This window comes from Podarcis cretensis, assembly GCF_951804945.1.
Source record: "Podarcis cretensis genome assembly, chromosome: 16".
Lineage (NCBI taxonomy): Eukaryota > Metazoa > Chordata > Lepidosauria > Squamata > Lacertidae > Podarcis > Podarcis cretensis.
The window spans coordinates 14,784,659-14,796,770 of record NC_137186.1 but is presented as its reverse complement, the minus strand read 5'-3'; the positions used below and the strand labels follow the sequence as shown (position 1 = coordinate 14,796,770).

At 46.2% G+C, this 12,112-nt stretch overlaps 2 protein-coding genes across 9 annotated transcripts in view; both read left to right on the top strand.

Moving 5' to 3' along the window:
* SYVN1 (synoviolin 1) overlaps positions 1–8,990 on the top strand; it is a 29,017-nt gene extending 20,027 nt beyond the window's left edge. For 5 of the 7 annotated variants that reach the window (XM_079957548.1, XM_079957546.1, XM_079957547.1 and 2 more), the window contains 4 exons: positions 10–132; positions 1,257–1,443; positions 2,802–2,965; positions 3,920–8,990. In XM_079957548.1, the coding sequence (XP_079813674.1) occupies positions 10–132; positions 1,257–1,443; positions 2,802–2,965; positions 3,920–4,074 (629 nt within the window). In that variant the 3' untranslated portion in view covers positions 4,075–8,990. The remainder of the gene's footprint in view (positions 1–9; positions 133–1,256; positions 1,444–2,801; positions 2,966–3,919) is intronic. The other 2 variants (XM_079957549.1, XM_079957552.1) reach the window with 1 other exon arrangement.
* Positions 8,991–11,616: 2,626 nt separating this feature from the next.
* Positions 11,617–12,112, top strand: part of LOC307205312 (NACHT, LRR and PYD domains-containing protein 12-like) — a 49,587-nt gene continuing 49,091 nt past the window's right edge. The window contains exon 1 of one of the 2 annotated variants that reach the window (XM_079957530.1): positions 11,617–12,017. The gene's annotated coding sequence lies outside the window, so the exon portion shown is untranslated. The remainder of the gene's footprint in view (positions 12,018–12,112) is intronic. The other variant, XM_079957529.1, reaches the window with a different exon arrangement.

Here is a 12,112-nt window from a genome sequence, read left to right as displayed (position 1 = left end):
CTTCCCCAGCAGGCGCCTCGAGGCCCAGTGGCGATTCGACATCCGGATCGGACACCACGGCCCCTGCAGGGACGGTGCCTGGTTTCGCCTTCCCCCCGCCTTGGATGGGGATGCCGTTCCCACCTCTCTTTGGTGAGTCTCAGAAACCCAAACACAGACCCTCCTCGTGTGTGTGCATCTTTGTGGATGGCAGCCTGGCTGGGCAGAGGAGGCAGGCTGTACCAGTGGCTGCTTCTGTGTGCCACAACATTAGCCTCGCCTTTTGCTTATATCAGTGGGATTTTGGGTAATTGTTAAATTTAAATGTAATTTAAAACGCTTGTTAAGTGCTATACAGAAATGCAGAATAAAAACTAGTAGAAAAGCATGAGGACAGAAAATCTAGTAATAACAGGATCCGAGCTGTAACTGTAATTGTAATAATTTTGGTATATACATGTTGACACAATTTTGTTACTATATTCAGAAACATTTATCTGTTTGTAGTTTTGTTTTTATTTATATATATTTATGTAATTGTTGCATGTCGTATGCTCTAATGGAAACAAAGATACACTGTATCTTAGTACCACCATGTTAAACAGTTTAAAGATGAAAATGAATAAAAACCTATGTGATATCTATTTATCTTCTATCTATCTATCTATCTATCTATCTATCTATCTATCTATCTATCTATCTTTTGGGTCAGGGAAAGCCCGGGCAAAAATAAATGTCTCCACAAGGTGTCTGAAGCACTTGATGGGGGCAGCCGCTTCATGTATGGCAGAGGGAAGGGTTTTTCACAGGAAGAAATACGTCGTTTGGTCTGTCCTGATTCTGATTCCATTGTGGAAGAGGGAAGTGCATTCCGTAGTGCTGGGCCAATGGCAAAAAATGTCTGTTTTCTGGTCATTAACCTGTGATCCTGTGTAGGGTGTGGTGCCATGAATAAGGGTTGAGTCCTATGCTTTTTTTCTAGAAAAAGAGGTGCCGGAACTCACCACGAACACCTCCCTTTTCTCTTACAATGGGAATGGTGCCAGAATTGAGTTCCGGCTGGGAAAAAAGAAAAGCCCTGGTTGTATCCAACATTAGTCCCATTCAGAGAAGACCTATTGAAATGAATGGGCATAACATTGGACACCGACCATCATTTTCACAGATGATCTGAATGGTATTAGCAGTCTGTGTTCTCTAGGGACTAGCTCCTTGTCCTCTCTCTCTTTCCCTCTGTGTCTTGTCTCATACGCACAGTGTTCTTTCTTCTCCTAAAGGTTTCCCTCCGATGCCAGTACCACCATCTGGGTTTGCTGGGCTGACAGAGGAAGAGCTGCGGGCCATGGAAGGCCATGAACGGCAGCATTTGGAAGCCCGTCTCCAGTGCCTGCAGAACATCCACACACTCCTTGACGCTGCCATGCTGCAGATCAACCAGTATCTTACTGTGTTGGCAACAATCGGGTAATCTCCCTGGTTCTCTCCCTGCTCCCCAACAGTGTTTTTCTGCAGCTGGTCTTGATTCTGCAACTGAACTGCCTTGAGACAAGGCTTCATTTCTTTAAAGTAGGGAGGCAGTTGCTTGGAATTGGAGCAGTTACTGTATTTAGAGGTCAACAGGCTGGTTGTGTGCCCTGGTACGTGGGTGGCTTTTGGTGGTCACAAACTAGAACAAGCCTAGTTTGGCCCTGCAGATGTTGCTGAACTACAATTCCCATCATCCCAACAAGCATGGGCATATGGACTGGGGTGATGGGGATTGTAGTTCAGCAACATCTCGAAGGCCAGAGGTTCCGCTCATCTGCCCCTGAACTACCCTAACTTCATTTCCTACTCGGATGTTCTCTTTCTCCAATAATAATAATAATAATAATAATAATAATAATAATAATAAATTTATTTATACCCCTCCCATCCAGCTGGGTTTCCCCAGCCACTCTGGGCAGCGGCCAACAGATTAAAAACAGAATAAAACATCAAATATTAAAAACTTCCCTAAGCAGGGCTGCCTTCAGATGTCTTCTATAACCTCACCGCAGGGTTGAGACTGCTTGAATTCCACAGGAAAGGGAACGTCTTAAGAGTGTTGGATTAGCTTCAAGAGTTCAGCTTCCTACAAAGCCAGAAGGCTGACTAAATGAGAGCCAAGGATTGGGGATGTTGCCCCTTCTCCGTGAGTAGAAAGAGCAGAATAGATTGTGCAACTTAAGTAGAAGTGGAACCCCCACTGACTTTGGCTATGATCTGAAGAATTTGTGCTTGAGCTTGCTTTTCCCTCCTCCCTTCCATTCCTTTTTCCTCTGGCAGCATGTCTTTTAGATGGTGAGCCTGAAGGCAGGGACGATTTCTGTTTTCCGAACTGAGAGCCTTTTTGACTAAGAGGGCAGGGTATAAACATTGCTAGTAATAGAAGTATAATGTGTATTCCGATATTATTATGATGAACCAGATTACGTATACAGGCCTCAACTTTTGATTTCTTTTGTTGCATAAACTTGCATTTTCTAGCTCTCCCCACAGGCTTATGGTAGTATGTAAGCTGTTAGTTTCCTCTTAGTCTTTTCTTCAGCCACTTATGGGCAGACCGTGTTGCGTGCATCTGATGGCAATCTGTTGTTCCTAGCTGATTTTTTTTAAGGATACACCATTTGGTTTTCTACATCTATAAAATGAGAACTGAAATGGGAAAGCGGTATCATGTCCAAGCCCAGCTAGTAAGTCACAGATTGCCTGCGTGTGCGTGTGTGTGTGCGTGAGTGTATGATCTTGACACAGTTCTTGCATTTTGCCTGCTGGATCTCTTACCTCTCTGTCTCTCGCAGGACGCCCCGAACTGCACAGCCACCAAGTGCCCCAGCCGCTTCAGCACCCCCTTTGGAGACCCCCAGCCCTGTACCTGGCACAAGTGAACCCGCCGCCACCACTTTCCAGTCTGCAGACAGCACCTCTGCACCTGCAGAAGAGACAGACGTGGCAGATCAAGCAGGTAGCCAGAGTCAATTGGTGCTGAGATGTTGCTTTTGAAAGGGGGATACAGTTGCGGGCAGCATGCCAGGATCCCCAGCTTTATTAGCTTAAAGTCAGCAGAGCATGAGACTCTTAATCGTGTGTTCGAGCCCCACGTTGGGCAAAAGATTTCTGCATTGGAGGGGGTTGGACGCTAAGGTCCCTTCCAACTCTACAATCTGTGGTTCTATGATTCTAACACATTTTACTTCTTTGAAGCTGCTGGGTTTTGGATTCCTGGCTACTGGCTCCTTAGCATGCTGCTGATGCTAATGAAATGTTTAGTGGGGGTATCACAGAAGTAACATAGCCCCCGCTTTCTGCATTTTGACAGTCAGGATTTGGTGAGCCTTGGGGAATGTGGTGGTTACTGAGTTCAAGTGCACCAAGGGTGACTTAGAAAAGATTTGGCCAGGGGGTTAAGGATGGAAAGACTTGCCCTGATCAGTGGACAGGGGAGCCTGTTTCAGATGCAAGTATGGGTGTAGAATGAATGGTTTTTATTTTAAAATGGAATAATATTTGCTTGTTTAAAACATTTGTATCCTTCTATTCCTCCAACAGAGTCCAGGGAACATAACAAATAATAAATGTTACATCTCTGCCATAAATAAGACTAAGACTATAAAATAAGACTACAAAAACAGCAACGGAGTTAGGAGAATGGAAATAGACAACCCCTAAAACAAATTTTACTAAAACAATTTCCAGCCGAGTTGAAGCAACAAGTATTTGATTTACTTAATTTTTTGTGTAAACGGCTTTGAGGGTTTGTTTTTTGCATTCAAGCAGTATATAAATTTTATAAGACACACACACAACACACTTTGAACTAAAAAGACTAGAAACGTGATGCTGAGGAACGCTACCTCCTTGTGTGTTTGTGCTAGTTTTGGCACAGACCCCCAAAATTGTGGTGTTTCTCCCTCCCCAGATCTGTCCCCAGCAGCAGCCGGTGCCAAGGGCTACACAGAGCCATCTGGCCAGGAGCAGGATGGAGCTCAATCTTCCCCAGAGGAACCAGACACTGCAGAGCTGCGCAGGCGCCGACTTCAAAAACTGGAATTTCCTTCTTCCTCCTCCCATTGATGTCCCTGCTGCCCCCTCCCAGCCTGTGCTATTTCTTTCCCTTTTCCAAAAAAAGAGAAAGAAAAAAGACGAAGAAAAGCAACATGCGGTGAGAGAAAGGAGACCTGGATGCCTTTTACTTGCGCTACTGAGTGCTGATGCGATACACGGCCACCTCTGGGGAGGGGGTCCACACTTTTCTGCAGGACCGGAGAGGGTGGGAGGGGGACGCGCCTCCAAAACATGACTCTGCCTTGATTTCTAACTCTTAAAAGAAAGCGACTGTCCATCCTACAACATAGACTAGTCTTATTCTGACCCCCTCACAGCAATGCCTCTAGTTCCCAAGTCTGTCTCGTCTCAGCCAGACGGACTCTTACACCACGGGAGCAGCCTGAGGAAGGCCCTCCTTCCCTTTTGCACACCTTTTGCACACCTGGCTGAAAGGGTTTCCCTATCAACAGTTTTGGAGGGTGGCTTCTCCTGCGGGCAGTTTGTTTTTGTTTGTTTAGTTCTCCATTTCTGACTCTACGGCGGGATTTTTAGGTGGGTTCTTCGCTGGATATTTCTGAGCAAAGCAGCCTTTTCAACTTTGGGGTGGGGGTGTGGAGGCCAACTGGATGGAACATATGCTTGACATTTTTGTAGATGCTTTTTCACAGTAGCTGTTTTAAGGCCACAGCTTCCCACCACAAGGTCTTTTTTACCCTCCCAAACAAACACCCTGGGGAAACGGCAGGTCACCTCAATGCTTAATTTTGCTGGCTCTCTCTGAGCTCAGGTTGAGAGGAGGCATATTCTTGGCAGCAGAGGGTGTGAGTCTGTAGCGATTGCTCTCCCCTCTCTCTGTGGGCATACAGCTTGCGATTTAAAACTATTTCGTACTCCCTTAACCTGACTTTTAAACAAGGATTCCTCCAAGCAGCAGTAGATGGAGAGGAGGTCCTGGGGTCCTGCTGTGAGAGGGTTACAGGGGGAGATGGGATGTGCCCTCTGAGGTGGCCATCCGTCTGCCTTGCCCCTCTGCTGCTTCAAGGGCTGGAGCCAGGTGTTAGTTGACTCTCGGCTGCAGCCTGTGTGGGCCTTGCAATGCCTAATCCAGAGTCCCGAGTTGTGAGTACGCACAATATGTGGCAGGCTGTGGGTGTAATCCTGAGAAAGTTAGAACAAATGTAAGTGTCATAGGACATCTGAGAGCATCTGAAAGCACGTTGGTTAAGTAGAACGTCAGCCACAGAGTCCTCCCAGTGGTGGTTTGTGTTTCCAGTTCTGGCACCCTCTTCCTCTGCTTCCATTAATTCCAGGTTTGCCTGCTCTTCTTTGCAGCCCCTGTTCACTCTCTCTTTTCCAAATGCTCAGACCCAGCAAATGCTTGAGAGTCGCCACAGGCAACATGCCCTGCCCTTCCTCAGCTCCTGAAGCTGCCAGCATTGGGGAACAGGCCTTTTGAGACGTTCCTGCCTGTGTCTGTCGGGCTTCATTTCTGGGAATAACAACGCCTCCTTTCTGGCGTCTTCACAATAATGTCCATCAGCTTGTAGATCCCAGCTATGCCTGATCAAGCTGTCTGAAAGGCAGCAGGGAGAGGAGCGGAGCCTGTGATGGGGCTTCCCTTCCCAAAGGCAGGGCCCCCATGTTACCTGAGCAGCTATTCTGAGAGTGGGGTTAGGGGGCTGGAAGCGTTTGCCTGCTTTTGCATCTCATCTCAGTGCACTCATCTCCAGCTTTGCAGTGGGGACAAGACTCTTGAGTGTGATGCTTTCTCCCTTGCTTTAAAAGAACAGGCAGTTTTCAGAAACTTGGGACCCCCTGCACTTGGGACACCCAAGCTGTAAACAGTCTGAAGTTGTCAGGCTCCCTCTGGGGTCCCTGCTGCCCTACAGGGTGGAAAACACTGTCCTGTCCCTGAGATGGTGCCAAGGGTCTTTCTGCCCCTTCTCACTGAAACATCCCATGCTCCCAGCAAAATGTTGAATTGTTCAGCTCATGGAATATGAAATCCCACCCTGGCAAGATGCCTGCTTAATTCTGTTTTCATTCCTGGGACACCACCTGTAGGACCATCTATATTTGATGCTAGATTGCCTTGTATTTCTTTTTTCAGAGAAACTGGGCCATCTCCCTGTAACTTCCAAGTTGTTTTGGGGTCTAAATTGTCCCGCTTTGAGTCGGGTTAGGGCATTGTGACATGCAGTATTCACATTTGTTACTTGGCAGAAGAGGAAGAAACCAATCAGTTTAGATTTGAGGTGGTGGTTGTGAGAAGAGGCACATGGGAAGGGTAGCTTAAAGTATTGATTTCAATAAAAGACTTTGATCACGGCTCCTGTTAGCTTCATCTTTCCAAATTTTGGAAAAGGCTTCTGAGGACGGTTCTCCCTTTGTCCTCTCTGCTCAGTAAAAGTAAGGTGGATTTACAGAATTGGCAGATAGGAGAAAGTTAGCACGTGCCACGCTTTGTAATAAGGTGTCCTAAATCTGACACAGTGGGCACATCTCTGCAAACCACCTGCCCCTTTGAGGAAGGCAAGAAGCAATGACTGACAAGTGACTTTCTCCTGTCCACACCTCCCCTGTGAATCCAATTTTGTAACATTAGGAGGAGAACATGGCTCCCGTCTCCTTTTGGAATGTGCATTGGCAGTATGTGGCTAATGTTAAGAAAGATGCATACATCCCCCAGGAGGTAGAATGTCACGCTCTAATTATAGCACTGAAAGACTGTCTTATAGTAGAGCAGTTTTGCACATGGACCCTCGAATAGCCTTTCTGTTTCAGGAAGCTCTATATGTGCAAAAAAAGAGAAATCCTGAATCAAGTACATATCACCATCTTGGAAAATCTCCAGTGACCTTGTCTTAATGCCTGGCGAGAGTTTTTTTGGGTGGGAGAGCTTGCTGTGGGTAGCACAAGGCAGCCGGGTTGAAATCTCACCCTTCAAATTCCTCCCTGCCTTTTCTATGCTGTGTCCCACTAACCCAGGGCTCTGTTGTTCATAAACACCCCCCCCCCCATTTCGCTGTGGCCTTTCTGCCAGTACCCTTCCTGATACTTTTACTTTTCAAGGAACCCATATTACAATGCTTTGGAGGTGTGTTACATGTAAGCCAGAGATGGGGAGCCTGCCAACTTTCCATGTCTCGTTGGACTTCCAACTCCCATCAGCCACAGCTGGCGGTCAGGGATGATGTGAGTTGTAATCCAGCAACTTTTGGAGGATTGCAGGTTCCTCACTGGGGTATAAATACTAGAGCCTCTTCTCTCAAGGGGGCAGGCAGGATTGATGGTCTGACCCCATCAGTTTGGATTCTGCCAGGGGGTGCAGTTTGTGGCTCTCCCTTCCATTTGCTGTGCAGGTTTTGCCTAGGCCTAGGAATGAACCTGAGATCAAATATGCCATTGTATAGCACTTTGAAGCAAGCTCGGCCACCTGCTTTTTCAATGAGTGAATGCCATTGCTCAGGTGTGCAATGGATGTGTTCCCTTCTGCCCAAAGCAGCAGGGAAGGGAAGATTTGGAGGAGCAAAAAGCCAAAAGACACACACACACACGAGTGACAGCACCTGTAATTCAGGTGTGGGGAACCTTTCGCTCTCAAGATCAGTGTTTCCCAAACTTGGGTCTCCAGCTGTTTTTGGACTGCAACGCCCATCATCCCTAGCTTGCAATGACCAGTGGTCGGGGATGATGGGAACACTAGTTCAAAAACAGCTGGAGAACCCAAGTTTGGAAAACGCCGATCTAAATGTTGCTGGTCCCACCAGTCCCTGCAAGCAGGTGGTGACTAAGAGGATGGGAACTCTTACTCAGCAACATCTAGAAGGCCAAAATTCTCCAACACCTGCTGTAAACAGAAGAAAAGTGGGCGGGAAGGGAAGAAATTGGGGAGAGAGGTGTGCTTGCGATTGCTGTGTCTTGCCAGTGGATTTTCCTTGCTCCTGGCACTGCACACAGCCCATCATGGAGGCAGTGATTTGAAATGGAGGATTTGTTTCCACACAAGTGACCCCCTGAAGACCAACAGGCATGCAGAACCTGTGATGTCGCTGGACTCCAACTCCCCATCTCTCTGATCAATGGGAGGACCGCAGGCTCCCCTATCCCTGACTTACAAGGAGGCTTTGAGTTTTTGTGGCCTGTTTGCAGCTGCTCAGCATATTATTACCCATATGATTCCCTCCCCTCCCTTTTTAAAAAAGAGCTTTTGATTTTGTGTACACTTTCTCGAGAGCCGAGTGGCCTTTTTTTCCACACCTCCAAAAACACATTTGAAAGTGGCCAGATTGTGTTACCTTCCTCACAGCCTCTCCTGCAACATTTCATGGGTTTTGGAACAGATAATTACATGCATTTTAACAAAGCAGCCTCCCAGGTTTTACTTCTGCATTCCGGGTCTTAACCAAATGAGATGGCTAGTCAAAGTGATAGCAGAAATCCTACAGCTGCTGGATTCCCCCTTTACATAAATAGTGGGAGGGGGAGCGGGAAATGGTATTTTGTAAAAGCGATTGCCATTTTGTTGTTGCTTACATGTCAAATTCATTGGGTTTTATCCAATGCCCATCATGGCTCAGAATGGATCAGCCCGAGTATGACCTGGATTAAACCTGTAATACGTCATTTAAGAAGAAGAAAAATCTGTTTTCAAATTGTGTCACCTGGGAGAAGGGAATTGCTTTGGGAAGAATCTATACCTCTGTTCTCATTTCTTATTTTTAACATCAGTGGTGTTCAGTTGGCTCAGGGTCCTTTTGAATGCCGCAAATAATAATTACTATTTTTGTCAAACTTGGCTCCTTTAGGAGTTGATATGAACGCTGTGTGTTAACATGGAGGTGAAGGAGGTTTGGATAATTATTTAATTTTTTTGTAAATATTGTATAATTTTTAATAGCTTGAACCGTGTATATACGTCAAATAAAAACTTGCATTTAAAATGGTGTGCTATCTGTAATTCTGTTGTGCAGAGAAAGTAGCTGAGAAAGGGTTTTTCTCTACCTCCTGATACCAAGAGCTGAAGGTTGGAAGACTTGGGATAGACAAAAGGAAATCAACACATGGCTTGCATGGTTTTGAAACAGCATTAGGAAAATTCTTGAAGGATAAGGTTCCCTGTGGCTGCTAGCCACAATGGCTGTGTTCTACCTCCATGGACAGGCTTCTTTTTCCTTGGCGATCACTTGTAGCTGTGTAAGATTGTCTTCCATGAACACGGTTTTAACAGTGAGTCTGTGACTGTGGAGGCCAATTCTGAATCCACACGTCCTTCCACAGTGGGGACAGAGGTTTCTGGACGTGAGTTGATCATGGTGAGGGTTTGCCAAACATGTCTTCCTCTTAGCACCTTTCTCCCTTTTGTCCTGAGTTCCAGCGTCTTGGAAGCCCATGACACCTTTGGTAAAGGCTGTTCTCCAAGTGGAGCACTCGCAGGCCAGTGTTTCCCAATTATCAGTGTTTATACTGCATTTTTTAAGATTTGCCTTGAGAGTCTTTGAACCTCTCTTGTTGACCCACCAGCATTACACTTTCCATTTTTAAGTTTGGAATCGAGTAGTTGCTTTGGAAGACAATAATCAGCCATCCACACATGACCATTTCAACAAAGTTGATGTTAAAGAATCATTGCTTCAAAACGTGATCTTTGCTTCTTCCAGTACACAGGCATTAGTTTGCCTGTCTTCCCAAGTGATGTGTAAATTTTTTCAGAGACACCGTTGATGGAATCTTTTGAGGAGTTGGAGGTGGCGTTTATAAGTGGTCAACATTTCACAAGCATACAGTAAGGTTGGTAGTACAGTAGCTTTGTAAACAAGTATTTTGATTTCCCTGCGAATGTCAAACACACTGCACTTCAATTGGGAGAAAGCTGCACTCACAGAGCTTAGGCGATGCTGGATTTCGGCATCAATGCCGGCCCTTGTGGAAAGATAACTGCCCAGGTAGGAGAAGACCTGCCTGCTGTCTGATGGTGAGAACCAACTGCAAGTTGTTGGATTTCACAGGCCTTTCGCCTGATCCAAGAGGTTTATTTTTATTTTATTTATTTATTTTATTTATGTGCCACCCTTCATCAAAAGATCTCAGGGCGGTTCACAAGATAAAAAATACAAAATAAAAGCACAAATAGTTAAAACAACAAAACAACAACTTCATAAGAGGTTGCAATCAAAGCACTTCTGGCAGCATTTTTAAAAAACCATGGTTATTTTTTATGTTACTTCTACTTCAGTCAGTTATTTAAATGGGCAGTTGCCCAAAACACTTGTGGGTGCAGAACCATGATTTTAAGTCTGAGGGCCACATTCCAAACTGGGAGGGGTGGCTAACACCCCAGAGGACAGGATCACACTTCAAAACGACCTTGACAGATTACAGAACTGGGCCAAAACAAACAAGATGAATTTTAACAGGGAGAAATATAAAGTATTGCACTTGGGCAAAAAAAATGAGAGGTACAAATACAAGATGGGTGACACCTGGCTTGAGAGCAGTACATGTGAAAAGGATCTAGGAGTCTTGGTTGACCACAAACTTGACATGAGCCAACAGTGTGACGCGGCAGCTAAAAAAGCCAATGCAATTCTGGGCTGCATCAATAGGAGTATAGCATCTAGATCAAGGGAAGTAATAGTGCCACTGTATTCTGCTCTGGTCAGACCTCACCTGGAGTACAGTGTCCAGTTCTGGGCACCACAGTTCAAGAAGGACACTGACAAACTGGAACGTGTCCAGAGGAGGGCAACCAAAATGGTCAAAGGCCTGGAAAAGATGCCTTATGAGGAACGGCTAAGGGAGCTGGGCATGTTTAGCCTGGAGAAGAGGAGGTTAAGGGGTGATATGATAGCCATGTTCAAATATATAAAAGGATATCACATAGAGGAGGGAGAAAGGTTTTCTGCTGCTCCAGAGAAGCGGACACGGAGCAATGGTTCCAAACTACAAGAAAAAAGATTCCACCTAAACATTAGGAAGAACTTCCTGACAGTAAGAGCTGTTCGACAGTGGAATTTGCTGCCAAGGTGTGTGGTGGAGTCTCCTTCTTTGGAGGTCTTTAAGCAGAGGCTTGACAACCATATGTCAGGAGTGCTCTGATGGTGTTTCCTGCTTGGCAGGGGGTTGGACTCGATGGCCCTTGTGGTCTCTTCCAACTCTATGATTCTATGATTCCCATCTGGGCAAACACCCAAGGGCCACATATCACGGGTGGGCCAAAAGTAGATTTGTTTATTCTTGTACAGGAAGCTTGCTTCTAAAGACTCTCCCACGCTACCTGAGAACCCTCTGCTATTCTATCATATGCAACAAATAACTTCTCGGAGACGTGACCGTGGTTTATTGTATTTGCAGTGCCTGATGTTTTTATGGTTATTACTGTTCTTTTTGTTCCCTTTGTGAATGATGCCATGGCCTTTGGCTAGTGCAATAAAGTTTATGATGATGATGAAGTGCATATTGCAGTGGGTTCAGTGAGAGGGTGCGCCCTGGGGAACTTTGCAAGGGCAAGATAAAGAGGCTTGGGGGGGGGCGGGTCTCATTATGCTCCCAGGGCCTGAGGAATCCACCCCACTGACTTACCGCGCGACGATTACTTGGAAGCAATTATCCACTTCACTTTTGCACAGGTTCGCAGCCCTAAACCCCCCTCCCCCTGAAATCTAGGACTGCTATTTGCAGCCTGAAATAAGAGGAAACGTGAAGCCAGGAACTACTCGACAGCTGGCTGTGTTTGCTGTCTGAAAGCCACCTCCCAGCGATCTACTGAAAGTGAAAGCAGAACGAGAAGTTTCTCGCATGAAATGGCGCCTGTTTTTTCCTGCCAGCAATGAAGACGGAGCAGCAGCAGCGACCCAGGCCGCGGTGATCTGAGCATGCACAGATCCCCTCTTGCCTCGGCTCTCTCTGGCCCTCCATCAAAGTCAGCTTCCAGAAGACCAGCAAGGCTGAACATCAGTGTAATCGGGCAGGTGAGTGCTCTCCGCCCAGTGAGCTGAAGTTCATGGTCCCAGTTGAGGACTCTGGGCTGCATCAATAGGAGTATAGCATCTAGATCAAGGGAAGT